Source organism: Mus pahari, chromosome 11, assembly GCF_900095145.1.
Source record: "Mus pahari chromosome 11, PAHARI_EIJ_v1.1, whole genome shotgun sequence".
Lineage (NCBI taxonomy): Eukaryota > Metazoa > Chordata > Mammalia > Rodentia > Muridae > Mus > Mus pahari.
Window position 1 is genome coordinate 20,622,927 of NC_034600.1, and position 16,480 is coordinate 20,639,406.

Sequence of the window (16,480 nt, forward strand, 5' to 3'; positions counted from 1 at the left end):
GTCAAAAATGATTAAGAGTTTTATATTGTGCTGAAAGCCTATTATTTAGCAGACTGAGGAGGGAGGATTATAAGTTCAAGGCTAGCCTGAGCTATATAATGAGACTGTCTCAAACTAACAAGCAAAAGCAAACTACAGAGCCTTAAAACATGCATAGGACCTTCTAATTGAGGAGCCAGAGTAGCTGCATGAGTCAGGTCCCTACTGATCAAGCTCTAGGCCCATGGTTTTATATTTAAGGTCCCTGGAAATAGACTCATAAATAAACGAAAAGGGTAACAACTTAGACTTCAAAGATTTACCCAACAGAGCTTTGAATGATATAGCTCTAGCAATCCACACTGCTGTAGCCATTCATGGTATTGAATAGATGGATCTGTGTCCCAAACAAATTTCATTTTCAAATATGTAGAGGTCACATTTGAATTCATGTCCTATGGTTTACTATTCTCTATAGATGGCAGGCCAAACTCTCCAGTTAATGAATGTTAACAATGGCTCCTACCCTTATTTCAAAACTCAGTAGGTTAGAATACAAAGAACTGGTAACATTAGTTTATACTACAGCAGCCTGTTTAGGGATAGGAAGACATCTCAGGTGTAAAGGGTTTTCCTCACAAACATGAAGATCTGTGTTCAGTCCAGAGAACTCATGTCAAAATGCCAGAAGTGGTGAAGTGCTCTTAAAATCCCCGCAATAGTGAGGCACAAACAGGAGCATCCCTGGGGCTCACTGGTCAGCTAGGTCAATTTAATGGGAAGCTCTGTATCAAAAGATGTAAAGAACACTTCTGAGTGCAACACCAAGGCTTGTGCCTCTAGCTGGAGGCACACAGTCAAAACCATCAACAACTGAACAGAAATCTGCATTCACATACCACACACACACACACACACACACACACACACACACACACACACACATACACACGAGCACCATGCTTAATGAGGGCCATAGGATATTATACATAAAACTAAGATGATGGAGAAAATATTCAGTGTATGCCAGTTCTTTCAATTGATTATACATTTTGTACATGATAGATTCCATCATGTTAATGGGATCACAGTCATTCATACTGCAATAAGTGGTCAAAAGTAACAGTGTTTCTGTGCAATCAGGAAATAGCCAGCTGACAGGCTTCAAATGATGTAAGTTTTAAAGCATTAACAAACTCCTCTTCTAGGAAGGGGGTGCAGACAGGGTTTAAAATTCAGCAAAGGTATCATTGATGGCAAATGACTTCCTGTATTTGATGAATTTTTATGCTGTCTCTTTGGTGGAGAATAAGGTCTTATTGATACCTGTAATGAAAAGAGCTTGAAGGCTTTGAATTTTTTTAAATGGACTTTTATGTGAAGAATGTGTTTTGATCCTTTCACATTCAAATTTTGCCTCTCTAGAAACTTGTACTGGGGTTCAGTCTTGCTACAAGCAGAATTTAAATAGCCCTTCTTTCAACGTGGAATTCTGTCTTCCCTAGAACCACAGAAGGGCTCTTTTAGTCTCTAATTAGCTAACAGAAACTGCATCTGCCAGCACCCTTTTCTTTCTAATGCTATACAAGGGCATGTGTGAGCACATGCCAAGAAGCAAGGTTAAAGCAAATTTATTTAATCTAGAGTGGCCTGTTAATATAACATTTAAACGGTAATGATATGTTCTCCAAATTTTAGAAGTTGCTCTCTGCACCTCCTTTCATTGAGAAGCACTTTGCTTTTGACTCCTTCCATCTCTGTGATTCCATCACAGGCTGACTAACTCTCTCCTTCTCCCCACAGGCCGATTTTACTACCTGATCCACCCCACCAAACTCACCTACGATGAGGCGGTGCAAGCTTGTGTCAATGATGGTGCTCAGATTGCGAAAGTGGGCCAGATATTTGCTGCCTGGAAGCTTCTGGGCTATGACCGCTGCGATGCCGGCTGGCTGGCGGATGGCAGTGTCCGCTACCCTATTTCTCGGCCAAGAAGGCGCTGCAGTCCTACTGAGGCTGCAGTGCGCTTTGTGGGTTTCCCAGATAAAAAGCATAAGCTATATGGGGTCTATTGCTTCAGAGCATACAACTGAGTATGCCTTAGGAAGAGTCAGTTCTCGAGTTACGTGAAAGTTTTGTTTGTTTTTGTTTTTAATATGAACTCATGCAAGTTACCAAAACTGTGATAACCCTTTTTCACTTACTGTAAAGAGTCGTTTTCATAAAGGCCAATTCATTCATTTGTTTTGTAAAGCTATCAATCTATTATATATATTATAAAGTAATGTAAGCGGAAGGCAATCTAAAAAAAGGGGGGAGGGGGCTTTAGAGCCTAACTGGTTCATGCTACATCATCCAAACAAGATGCCATTTCATGAATGGGATATGCTGTAGACTGAGAATCACCAGGATTGTATTAAGGTAAGGAATGCTACTTGCCGCAGTAATTTCCACAAGCACAAATTTTACATATTTCTACAATTTTGAAATGTACTTCACTAAACAAATTAGAACAACAAATTTGAAATCCAGACTTCTTTACATAAACCAGGATTCTGGGAGGTGCAAAAACTCAGTATCATAAGGGAACAACGGAGACTTTTTCTAAAAGTTAACACTTTAAGTCTCCAGTATACAGAATAGTTTACTCTTTAAAATTCTACCGTTTTGACCAAAAAATTCATATAGACTCAGATGCAGAATAATAAAGCCACAGTTAGAACTCCTAGGTCAGCTCATTTATATAAAATATCTACTTAAGAACACAGATACTACTTTACCAATGAAAGAGTCCTACCTTCTAATTACAATTACCTATCTGAGATGACTTGTTTTATTATTTTTGAGTAGCTTTACTGAATCATATTTAAATTCTAAGAACCTTTGCTAATCAGTATTTAGAATCTACTCAGGGCAGTTAAAATGACAAACTGCTGGACAGAAAACGTGTAAAATGTAGCAGCTTGATTTTATGTTAGCTTATGAAATGTTATTGTCCTATAAAAATAATTTTAATCTATTTAATATTTCTTATTTACATTACATGACAAAAAACATCAAATGAATGAATAACTCTACACTTGCCTAACTAAGAAATAAAGACTCAACTTCCAAAATTGTTCTTGTTTGTATCCACAATACAGTGTCCAAATAAGACCTGTATTTATAGAAGAAAGGGAAAAATACATTTCTAAGTAGTCTCTCAAGTAGGAAATAGTCACTGTCAGTTTCCTTTCTGGTTAGAATTTGACAAAAATAAAATATTGTCATTCTCATAGTACACCTCCAGGCTTTAAGTGAAAAGTTAAGCCCAGGTTCAGAAAAGTGACTTCCAGTATTAGCAACTCCAGTCTTAAATTGAAATTACTTGTTATGATTGCTGAGACCCCAGAGGGACCAATATTTATATTCAAGTAATATTTCTGGTTTCCCATTATTTCACAGTGGATTCTTATGAGTGGGCCTTAGTAAAATAATCCAAGTACAACATAGCTGGTATGCTGTCATCAATGTTTTTATGTAGATTTCCCCCCATGAACATAACTAAATAAATCTGTTTCCTGAATTGACCATGGTTGCATTTAAAGCTCTGTAATAACTGTAATAAAAATGCTCTATAAATATAGAGTTATGTGTGTGGAAAGTATAGAGCAGTTGGAAGTCCATGAAACCATAACTATCATGATATATTATCTAGATAAAATATTGTAAGTAAAAATAGAACCTTTCTTTCAGATACTTAAGCCATGACAATGCATGCAGTTATAAGTTAGGATATGCAAATTACACGAAAGTATACATCCAAAGAAAATGTGGGGTTTCACTCAAACAGTGCTGATGTAAATTGAATTCAGACTTCTAAGCTAAACACAAATTAAAAAGACTAAATGGTCTATAATATAATGAATATATTACTTAAGGAGGAGACTCCAAACTAGCGCCTCAAACACCTTACAGGCTGGGCTAATCTCTTTGGAGGAAGATCATACTTGAACAATCATTACCTATATTGTAAGAATTTTGTCTGCAATGCAAGTAGATAAATTTTATACTAAATTAGGCACATTCCATCCAGTTATTGTCATAGAACTCCACATTACAGTGCAGTAGCATTTCTTAACTTTTGAATACTTAGTATAGGAAACGGTGCTGATTAAAATCTCCAAAGTGACTGTTAGCTGACATATGTCTATACCAATTGCGCACCATTTGTCCATTCTTGACAACATCCTGGAATGAACACTGCTGGGCAGAGTTTTTAAACTTCTAATTTCACACAAAGGACCAGAATCTTCATTCCCTCCCTTTGAACTCCTAATTGAAAGGGGTCTTTTAATGTTCTCATCTTGACGTTTTCACTCCACCAAATAATCTATTTTCCTACTTCATATCTCATTATAAATGTCTTTGAAAGAAAAAAGTTGTCTTAGCACAATTCCTAGCAGAAAGTTGACATAACACTGTCTAATTCAGAAATCACTTTCGAGACTTCAAGATTCCCAGAATATCAAGGTAATAAGAGGACAGACTATAAAATAATGAAAACATTTTATAGTATGGCCCACATATAAAGAACATAATAGATCTATAAATTTTACCGAAACTCCTTGATTTGAGAGGTCTAAGAAAAAATAACCAATATATTTAAAAATACATATAAGGATGAAGATAATTTGTCATATTAACACTGGAAGCCATCTTTTAATGACTGCTGCCATATTTTGTTACAGCAACTTTTAGCCAAATATAGTATTTGTAAATTTAAATTTTCTTTCATATAAAGAGGGCCGGTACCTGTCAGAGTGCTATTTTATGCAGTAAGATGGTCGCTTGTTATTTTGGCAATTAGTAGACTCAAATAAGATACCAATTTGGTTGCTGGCAGCCATACTGGATTTCTTGATTTCAGTACTCCTAAAAACATGCTGGTGTCATGGAGTAGCTGACCACTAAAAAAGGAGGATTCAAAGGGAATCAGTTGTTAGGTTTGGTTTAGTCTTAGTTTTTTGTTTTGCTTTGTCTTTTGCTTTTTTTTCCATTTTGTTTTTTTTTTATTTTGATTTTGCATAGAATGCTTAGAAAAAATGCTGACAATTTTTTTTTGAGAAGTTAAGTATGTCATTGCTCAAGACTGCCAACACAGTGTACAGCAAAAGCTATGAATAATACAGAAATCAGTAAGCCACCCAATTAGAAGAAGGTCAATATTTAAATGCATTTAATAGCTACTAAGTACGAGTTTAAGGAGAACCAATGTGTATTACAAAAAGAATGTTTTCATTTTCTGTAAGATACAATGAACTGATGAACAAACATTAAAAGTCAATTTTGCTTTACTACAGTATCATTTGATTCTTCTGACTTGTAGAATCAGTCATTTTTTTCCTTGGGTCAAACTAGTGCAATACTTTGAATGAATACACACCCAAATGAGTTAGAGCTTTGACATTCAAACAAGAAAGTATACTTCAGAACTTTCCCATAGTTATTTGGAATAAATCAAACAACGTTGAAGAAAAAAAAACCAACTCCCAATAGTGAGATCAATTAAATTTTGTTTTAGTTGTAAACTCTTTCAAAATGAGGGATATCATATTCATTATGTCATAATTTTTCATATATTTTTATGCTTGTCATACAAAGTCTATGAGGCAGGGTGAAAGATTCTATGGAGGTTCTTAGTCCCCAAATAAAAGTAATGAAACCATTCAAGTGTGGTGTGCTGCTTCCTTACCAAGAAAATGGCTTAATACTACAATTGTTGAATAGAATGGACCTTGTGTTTGAGCATTAGGTCTGCCAGATGTATAAGGAGAGGAGTAACAGGAAGGTATTAGCAAGTGGCGTGTAGCCTACTGACAGGCTGTTGGCTTCTACTCAATTCCTTGGTCTCTCCATTTATGATGTTTAAAGGCTCTGCAGCATAGATATACAGTTATCAGGTGTTTTTCTGTATGTGTATGAGATATCGTGTGTGTGTGTGTGTATGTGTGTGTGTGTGTGTGTGTGTGTAAAACGGTAATTGTACATGTTATTTCTCCACAAGAAGCTAATTTTACATATGCTTTAATACATTTTTATATCTCCTCAGGCCAGTAAGTTTACTTTATAACCAGTCACTGTCAGAACATGTTGGCAGACTGGGTAAAAAATCAATGGCTTATGAAATCAAGTAGCTTTCTTTCCTTTGGTCTCTCTCTTCTAGTTTTGCCCTCTGAGGTTGTCCACACCTCTAAAGTGTAAGCTATAAAAAGTAGCCTTTCTCCTGTAGTAGGTATCTGATTACATGACCACTGTTGATATGGACATATCCCAAAGGTGAAGACAAAGCTTAAATTCTCCTCTATCTAGTAATTAAAATATTGGATGAGAATAGATTTCTGACAATATTAATTCCAATGCTTTTTTATCCAAGGAAGGAGCCTAGCAACTGTGTCTTCATTCCACTGAATAATTTCTTGCTTAAAAAACGTCACTTGGATTTTCAATTAATGAAAAATTTGTTTTGCCAAAACGTATGTATTTAGAAAATAGAAAAATATTTTTAAAGCAAATGAGTTTGATGGTTTCCAGACTACTAAAGTCTGATTTGAAGATGCTGAGAATCCTGTTAGCGAATCTAAAAGTGAATATATAGAACTCACTATTTGTCATTCATTATTCTGATACATAGACATACCTGCACACAGTCATCTATGCTTGATTTCTGCCAAGGGGAATATTGTTATTCCATTGGAAGAAGCTTGCTTCTGTGATGGGAACCAATTTTAAGTGACTTAATCCTGGGTTCTGCTCTTCTAATAAAATGCATTCAAAATGTATTTAGTGGTATAAAAGATCCTAGAATGTCTGAGGCCCTATGTTCAGTACTTGGTGCTACTTATAAATTTTTAAAAAAATGTTTAGTTCAGCGTATGTGAAAATTCAGAAATCTTTTAAAATAGGTGTTTTCAGCATTTAAAAATCACCTGTGTTCACAACTGAAGGCAATGGTCATTGAAAGCAACCAGTAAACAGGATTTTCTTAATTTACCAAATCATCAAATCTTTTTTATTTAACCATCTATTTATTTATTTATTTATTTACACTCCAGATTTTATTCCTCTCCTGGTCTACCCTCCAACTCTTCCACATCGCATACCTCCTCCCCACCTTACTGTCTCCACAAGGATGTCCCTAATCCCCAACCCCCACCCAACAAGACCTCAAAATTCCCTGGGGCCTCAAGCCTCTTGAGGGTTAGGTTCATCTTCTCTGACTGAACCAAGACCCAGCAGTCCTCTGCTGTATATGTGTTGGGGGCCTCATATAAGCTGGTGTATGCTGCCTGGTTGGTTGTCCAGTGTTTGAGAGATCTCTCGGGGGTCCAGGATAATTGATTCAGCTGGTCCTCCTAGAGGGTCCTCCTCCTCCTCAGCTTCTTCGACCTTTTCCCTAATTCAACCACAGGGGTCATCAACTTCTGTCCATTGGTTGGATGAAAATATCTGCATCTGACTCTTTCAGCTGCTTGTTGGGTCTTTCAGAGGGCAGTCATGCTAGGTCCCTTTGTGTGAGTGCTCCACAGCATCAGTATCAGTGTTGAAGGGTTAGCTTAGGACCTTTGGAAAATTCCACCAGGCCACAGATCATGAAGGCCCCCTCCCCTCCTGGAAGAGAGAGGTCATGGAGCACATAGGCATCCCTCCCTTCTGGAAGGGAGAGGCTGATTAAATTCCTCAGAAAGACCACAGCGGGATCGCCTTCAGGTAAGAGAAGCCCTTGCTACCTCATTCCCTAAGAACCAATCGGTTTAAAACTCACACTGTTCTAGCAATCACATTGTGCCTAGTGACTGTTGCTCTATTCTACCCCTTAAAACTGCATAAAAATTGCCTGAACCAACTGCCTGTGGTTGTCACCTCTCCTTTGGATGCAGGACGACCCCAGCATGCTGGAATAATAAAATCCTTTTGTATCGATCTGTGACTCCATGTGGCTCACTCAGGGATAGCTAAGACTCATCAGAGTCTTACAGTGTCAGGCCTTGAGGCCTCCCCTTGAGCTGGGTCCCATTTTGGGCCTGTCACTGGACCTTCTTTTCCTCGGGCACCTCTCCATTTCCATTGCTGCAGTTCTTTCAGACAGGAACAATTATGGGTCAAAGTTTTGACTATGGGATGGTAATCCCACCCCTCACTTGATGCCCTGTCTCTAGCTAAAGGGCCCAAGTGAGGATGCCTCAGTCACACTTGGGAGGGAGAAGAAAGCAATCACACAGGAGGGGAGAGGGACCTGAGAGGAAAAGTAGATAGTGGTGAGGGTTGGGGGGAGGAGGTAAGAGGGGAACCTGATCTGGTATTGGGTGAAGGAAAAGGACTGAAGCCCTGAGGGTCAACATAAAGAATGGAAACAGGCAACTTTGGGAGGTAGGAGGTTGAGGGTACCTACCATTATGTGCTGAGACTTGGGATGTGAGAGACTCTCAGGACTCAAAGGGAGGTATCTTAGATGGAATGTCCTACATCAAGGAGAGGGAACTTATAGGGCCCAAATTACCAAATCTTAACTCTTAAATCACCAAAGATATGTACTCTTGCTGCTAATAATAAACTTCCAGGGCATGCAGAAAATATTTATATTCCTTCTTTATGCAAATTACAAAAAATATCAATTCAAACTATATTTTGCCTTTATGACCTCAACCACACGCAATTAAGAAATATGTATGGAAGAAATCAATCAATATGTTCAGAGAATTAACATTTTACTTTTTCTAATGCTTCCACAACAACAAAAATGCATTATAAAATAATTATTTAAGAAATTTTAGTGGTGGTTTACATAAAAAATGGCCCCCATAAGTTCATATATTTGAATGCTTAGTCATCAGAGCGTGGCACTATTTAAAAGGATTAGAAGAGGAATTAGGAGGTCTGGCCTTGTTGAAGGAAGTATGTCACTAACTGCAGGTGGGATTTAAGGTTTCAAAAGCATGTGGCAGGCTGGTCTCTTTCTATTACTTGAATATCAAATATAGAGCTCTCATTTAATTCTTCAGCTGTAACATGTAATTTTAAAGTCCACACTTGCTCTGGCTAGACTCTGTGAGCAGCACCTGCTCACCTGCCATCTAGTCAGCCCCCATTGCTTTCAGAGATTCCGGCTATGCTCTGAGAACAGCCACTACCTGTAGTCCTGAGAGCACAACACCCATTCCTCCTTGCCTAGTGCCAACATCGGCCATGTCATCCAGCTCCCTTTAGGCCTCAGGAAGGAAGTACACTAGAGAATTTTATATTTTAAAACTGACCAGACTCAAAGAATGGGATAAGAGTATTGTCTTAGTCAGGGTTTCTATTCCTGCACAAACATCGTGACCAAGAAGCAAGTTGGAGAGGAAAGGGTTTATTCAGCTTACACTTCCACATTGCTGTTCATCACTGAAAGAAGTCACGACTGGAACTCAAGCAGGTCAGGGAGCAGGATCTGCTGCAGAGGCCATGGAGGGATGTTCTTTACTGGCTTGCTCAGTCCACTCTCTTATAGAACCCAAGACTACCAGCCCAGAGATGGCACCACCCACAAGGGGCCTCTCCCCCTTGATCACTAATTGAGAAAATGCCCCACAGCTGGATCTCATGGAGGCATTTCCCCAACTAAAGCTCCTTTCTCTGTGATAACTCCAGCTGTGTCAAGTTGACACAAAACTAGGCAGTGCAAGTATCCTCCTTAGCCTCTGTAGGCATCTGTGGGGTCTATAAACTATCAGTGCCCTGAGAGACCTACATGTCTGTAGCTTCCTATCTGCTGCACCATCTGGTCTGTAATTCCCAATCTTCTCTCCTCCCCTTCCCTTCCTTTCCAGATCGGAAATCCTGCCTTATCCTTTGCCCAAAGAATGGCTTCTGCCATCTTTATTGACCCAATCAAGAGGCAATTAGGAAATTTCCACCTACATGTAGCACCATGACTGCCATGTGTCTTTCCTTATTCCTAGCCATGATGATAACAGATTAAACCTCTGAAATTGTAAGCAACCACCCTCAATTAAATGCTTTCTCTTGTAAGGGTTGTCTTGGTCATGGTGTCTCTTCACCACAATAAATAGTGACTACAATATTTAATCATCAAGGTATGACAGAAACCAATACTGGAGGCCTATAATGAACACTCTCTAGAGTGACATCCAAAAAAGTTTCACACACTGAAGTATCTCCTCATTCATATGGTGTTGGTCAACAGAAGACTAAACTGTTTCTGTCAAGTAGGCCAAATTTGAACTTTTGTGGAACTCATATTCCTATGGAGCAAAAACATTCTGTTCCTGACAGTGTCCTTTTCAAAAAGTTACCAAAATTCTTCATAAATGTACATATTAACAACATTTATCAAGTTGCAAAACCAAATACAATGTATTCATGATGCACATGTTCATTTAGAAGTGTTGTGAATTAGGAAGACAAGTTGAAGTTTCTTTGTTTTATTGTTTATTGATTTATTCTCTCATCTATTACGTCCTGACATGTTTCCCTTCATCCTCTGCTTTTAGCCCCTCCCCTCCCGCCCTGTACCTCTCTTCCCCTCCTTCTGTCTCCCCCCACCCCCAACACACTTCTTTGTTTCCCTTCAGAGAAATGCAGGCCTCCCAGGGATGTCAACCAAAGGCAGCAGAGCAAGTTGCAATTAAGTCTGATGCTTCCCCTTATGTTAAAGCTGGGCAAGGCAACTTAGTAGGAGAAAAGGGGTCCCAAAAGCAGGCAAATGCAAGCAGCCCCCATTCCCTCTCTTAGGAGTCCTACAAAAATATCAAGCTACACACCTATAACATATATGCTGAGGGTCTTGCTTAGACCCATGAAGGCCTCTTGACTGTAGGCACAGTCTCAGTGAGCCCCTGTGATTCCAAGTTTGCTAATTCTGTGGGGTTTCTTGTGGTGTCCTGACCCTCTGGCTCCTGCAATCCTTCCTCCCCTTCTTCTTCAGGATCCACTGAGCTCTGCCTAATGTTATGCTTTTAGAAACTTCAACTAATGGGAGGATGCATACTTAAAGTTTCTTAAAACCTAAGACCGATGACACATGAACCAAATACATTCTTTTTTTTCTTTCTTTCTTTCTTTCTTTCTTTTCTTTTCTTTTCTTTTCTTTTTTTTTTTTTTTTTTCGAGACAGGGTTTCTCTGTGTAGCCCTGGCTGTCCTGGAACTCACTTTGTAGACCAGGCTGGCCTCAAGAACCAAATATATTCTGTTCCCTGCTTAGCAAATCCCTCAGTGGCCAGTGAAATCCTCTCTACTGATCAGAGAACTTCTCTCCTGTCTTCGAAATTAGAATAAGTATCTTAAATTTCCTCATTGTCAGCCTTAAACTGGGAAAGTTGGAGGTTTTAGGTTTTGGTCTTGGTTTTGAAACATAGTTGCTAACACATTTAGACTAGGCCAGATGGTGATGGCCATGCCTAGAATCGCAGCACTTGGGAGGCAGAGGCAGGTGGATTTCTGAGTTCAAGGCCAGCCTGATCTACAAAGTGAGTTCCAAGACAGCCAGGGCTACACAGAGAAACCCTGTCACAGAAAAGAAAAAAAAAAAAAAAAAGAGAGAATTCAAACACATTTAGTACTAGTCCACGTGGAACTACTCTATAGACCAGGGTGGCCTAAACTCAGTGACCCACCTTCCTCTGTTTCTGTGCTGCAACTGCAGACAGGCACCACCAGACCCTGAAGTTAGCACTGTCTTCAAGTGATTCTATCATACAGCCTGGGGCCTGCTTCAATGTACCTTAATAAAGGTAAATACTGTTTTATTTAATTATAAAATTAGTTTAATTAAGAAATACATTTACTTATTTACTTATTCATGCTTTTAGCATGATCTGAATTTGCTATCAGCCGAAACAATATATTTTATTCTTCTAAAGTGAGACTGAGGGTCAACTATGTTCTGATGTGGAACAGGTCACTTGTGTTCTGATCCATGACATAGAAACACTGCAAGTCTCTGAGATAAGTGCTGTCCAACATTCTTCAACAGTTCCATCAGAGTACATTGTGCTTTCTGTGGGATATGAGTACAGTTCTACCAAAGTTGCATTATTCTCAGAGTGAGATAAAATATATTTTACAGATATTAGTTAGTGTTAATGGAAGAGTTTTGAGTCAGTTACTAGCATTTATTGGCATTCTTCTATTTCTACTTACCCAGGGATGAGAAAATATCTATCCATTAGTCCTTGCTAAATATCTCTGACTACTGTGTTTCCATATTTTATGTCCCAATTTAAAAGTCATTCAAGTTCAAAGCCTTTTCAGTTATAAATATGTTCAAGATCCCCTGGGAGTTTGTTTCTGAACCAGATGGTTGGCAAATATTAAGAGTTTCACCTAATCTACCTTTTTTATCTTAAAATAATTGATTTTTTTCTCTTCTCATAGCCTTCAGTGGTAAGCAAGCTATATAAGAGAAAATGCTTCTAATGTTTTATCCTGTGGTTTTGTGTGATTAAACCTTGATCAATATGGGAGGAAATTATGAATTACAAGACTCCCAAGTGTTGGTGATCTATATCATGCTAAGAAAAAGTCTGTTGAGTATGTAAACTGTTCTAATGGAAATACTAAGAGCTCACAAAATTTAAAAGCTACCAAATTTCCAGGTTTTGCTGACATTTTTTTCTGATTGGTCTTTCACAGTGATGATACATTTTTCTGAAATTCTCAAACTACCATTTACACACAAAACAATAGAGAGGTTCATGATGCAGTGCAACAATAGTGTGAAGTATGTATTTGTCTTTCCTATCAAATACAGAATTTATTAATCCATACCCTGTCAAGTTTTTCTCACCCCCATAAATTCAAGGGTAGAATCAAAAGTCATCCATATGAAGCATAAAAATAAAGCTAATATATACAACTTCCCCACAGACTCATAGTGTAAAAGAGTGAGATGCATGTTTCCAAAAAGGAAACACTGCTCTCGGAAAACAGAAAAATAATGCAGTAGGTAAGAAGAGAGAGGTCAGTGCTGTGATAAGGACAGGAAATGAGAAAAAATGAGAGAATTTATAGAAATGGAAGCCATCTGTCCACCGCAATGTGAGGTTGAGCAAGCACAGAATTTATGTCCTACCTGGAACACCATTGTTGTGCTGTGGAAAATATTTAAAAACAAAACAAAACACACACACACACACACACACACACACACACACACACAAACTGGCCAACTAACAGCAGGGCCAGGTCATTCTCCCTCACTCCTGCTGCTGCAGCCAACTTTCTGGGGCTACCCCCTGCACCAGATGATCTCACTTGTGTGGTCTCTTGACCCACCAACTCTCAAGCCCTAAAAGGCCAGAGGGCCATCTCTAGGATGAGGGCGTTGGAGAGTGTTCCTCTCGCTTCCATACATTGCCCCCATGCACCCCTGGTTAGCCATCTCAACACCTAATTACCTGGTAGAATTAAGGCTCTTAAGCTTATAGTTAACCAACTAGATTATATAGTAATAATATCATATTTCACAAGATGCCAATACAATAATTTCAGAGTGAGTTGATAATGAAAAAACTTTATCCCAATTATTCTAACCTGTAGATGACACCATGTCTGCTACCATTCTCATTCTTTTCCCTCCTCCCTCCTGAGACCTCTCTGTCTGTCCCCCAAACTCCTAGCTCTGCCTCCCTTTTCCTGTCCAATCACAGGCCTGCCACTGCCCTCATGTGACTGGACAGAGAAAATCCTGTAACAGTGGTGGTCATCCAGACACTTGCCTGTCTATCCCTCATCCACTGGTCTATACTTCGACATTCTTCTAATCTTGTTACCTGGAGTGTTCAGAATGGAAGAGATGCATAGTTGTGGAAGAAGGAAAGTCCCTTCTCTAGAAAAGTAATACAGAATCAGAAATAAGAGGGAGCATAGACCCTCCTTAAATTCTGTTTTTCCTAGTACACATTCTGTTAGCAAAAAAATAAAAAGAAAGAAAAGAAACATAGTAGCTGCCTACCAACAGGTAGACTCAGAATCTAACAGACAATTATTGATTGAAAATCATATCTACTCTGAAATATATATAATATTGCAAAGGAGTTTGGTTTGGCTTTTCACTACAAATACAGTAAAATACAATCAAACATAATGAGCATGTAACTGGGTCATTACTATATGCTAAGTATTAAAGATACTATTATAGCTGTAATACTCCGAGAAGAAAATCACTCAACCCCACAACCCTCAAAATTACCGTAGACCTATCTGTCTGTCTCTGTCTCTCTTTTGTCTCTCTCTGTATCTGTCTCTCTCTTTGTGTCTTTATGCCTCTCTGTCTTTCTCTGAATGTTTCTCTATGTATCTCTCCTCTCTCTCTCTCTCTCTCTCTCTCTCTCTCTCTCTCTCTCTCTCTCTGTGTGTGTGTGTGTGTGTGTATGTGTGTGTGCCTCCTGCTTCTGAATCAGATATAATCTCTCAGCCCCATCCCTACCTGTCTTCTGTCAGACTCCCTATAGTGGTAGTCATGGACAAACCCTCTGAGTCTGTGGGCAAGCCTCCAATTAAATGCTTCCGTTGTACATTGTTTGGCCATGGTGTCTCTTGATGGCACTAGAACAGTAATGAAAACACTTGCTAAGCTTAAGGAACAAGAAATTCTGAAACGATTTAGAGAGACTGCCTCTTCACATCATCTTGAGCTCACCATGAAAATCAATGATGTCCTGAGTAGACGCCGTATGTTTTGGTGCACTGAATGATCGACGTTTCTGCAATCTAAATTATGCCTTTAATTTGGATTATTTAATGTCACCCTAACTAGCATAATGGAGGTGTCCATTCTTTGTTAAATGAAGACAAACTACTTAAGTAAGCTCATATTAAAATGAGTTTGGGTAGGGTATTACTAATTTGATGAGTGCTTATCGGGTGCAGAGGAAGTCTATTGGAAATAGCTACCCTCTGTATTCCCGTACTTGACAAAGTGTCAAATGTTACACTGTGACTTTATAAGAATAACAGAAGTCATTCATGAATTCCACAAGTTAAGAGACAGGTGATATATAGATCACTATAACTGTATCTCTCACACCTCACCTCTCTTCTGTAATTTCTAGTTGATATGCTTTCTGCATATGATTGATGCACTTACAAAGCACCCCAATCTGGATACTTTGAGGATTTGGCTTTTTATCATTCCCCTGGCAATTCTAAGATTTCAACTGTCCTCTGTAGATCTTCGTGAAGCTTCTAAGTGAGTATTAGTGCTATCTCCTACGTACTTGGAAGCATTAAGTTTTGTATCACAGGAGAATGCTCCTATATTGAAAAACCATTTCCTACTCAACTTTATGTTTTGCATCTGTGTGCAAGCCCCTCGTAATCTGGTCGCCTGTATCATCTCCAAGTCCTGTTGGAACCTGTTGTTGAGTTTCTTGAAGAAACAGCACTTTCTTCCCCAGGAAGCCCAGTACGTCTCTGTGCAGATTATCTTACAGCTCAATTTTAGCCATTGATTTGACTACTAGTACAAGAGCCAGCATTATATATGGTTTTAGTCATCTTGAAAGGCAACATGGAAGTGGAATCTTAAGGGTTCTTTGGAAAGTCAGTTGTGTTGGATGGTGTTTTGCTAAGGGCAAACATATCCTTTCAATAAAGCAGAAAGGATCTGCTGCTAAAGCAAGCATGTGAAAGAAAACATGACACATGATACACTAATTACACACAAGTATTGGTCCGCCTTACATTGTGTAGTTGAGCTCCATTTCTCAGGACTCCATAGAGAGAAACACACCCAAAAACTTCTGATGGTGTGCCATGGTTTCTTGATGTTTTACTTGGACCTGGGCTTATTGGCAGAGTGATGTCAGCTGAGACAGACTCACATGCTGAGACAAAACCCGTGGAGGACAAGTGATATTTGGAGGGAATATAAATAGGCCCAATCGACAGTGACAAAAGCTGAGCTAGGCTTGCTTATGCTGAGTCTTCTAAGGTCTTTCATCTCTGAGAGGGGCACAGCTGAGAACTTCTCCCGGTGTCCCTCTAGGTCCCTTTTGCTGACTCGTGTTTAGGCCAAGGCCTGGCTGTCTCTGATAGAACTTACCACAGCTGCTGATTCGTGTTTGCCATCCCAACTCGACCGGACTGGACTGCTGATACAGCAGTGAAGTGTTTAAAAGTGAATCAAGCTGCATCTGCTTACTCCTATGAACTGAACTGCTGATTATCTGACAGCAGAGATAGGATTTGCTCCAAAGATCCATTTCTAAACAGGTCCACTTCCCTTGTACCCTTTCTTTTCCACTCCCTCTGGTGGGTGATGGGCTGGAAGGGAGGTTAAAGCATTTAAGAACCACCATTAAAAGTAGGCTTTGAAAAAACTAAAATATACAACATTATTATTATCATCTGGCAGAACACTAACCTCTTACAAGGAAGGGTATATAAGTTCCTTGAAATGTAGATGATTCCAAGATTTAAAGTCCTTCTGGCCATCAAACTGTCCCAAGGTCCCTTTAT

General features: G+C 39.0%; 1 protein-coding gene across 2 annotated transcripts in view; it reads left to right on the plus strand.

Annotated features, from left to right (window-relative positions):
• The window catches only part of Hapln1 (hyaluronan and proteoglycan link protein 1), a 64,675-nt gene extending 60,288 nt beyond the window's left edge, over nt 1-4,387 (plus strand). For both annotated transcript variants that reach the window (XM_021208540.2, XM_029544122.1), the window contains one exon: nt 1,783-4,387. In XM_021208540.2, coding sequence (XP_021064199.1) covers nt 1,783-2,072 — 290 coding nt within the window. In that variant the 3' untranslated portion in view covers nt 2,073-4,387. The remainder of the gene's footprint in view (nt 1-1,782) is intronic.
• The last annotated feature ends 12,093 nt before the right edge of the window (nt 4,388-16,480 follow it).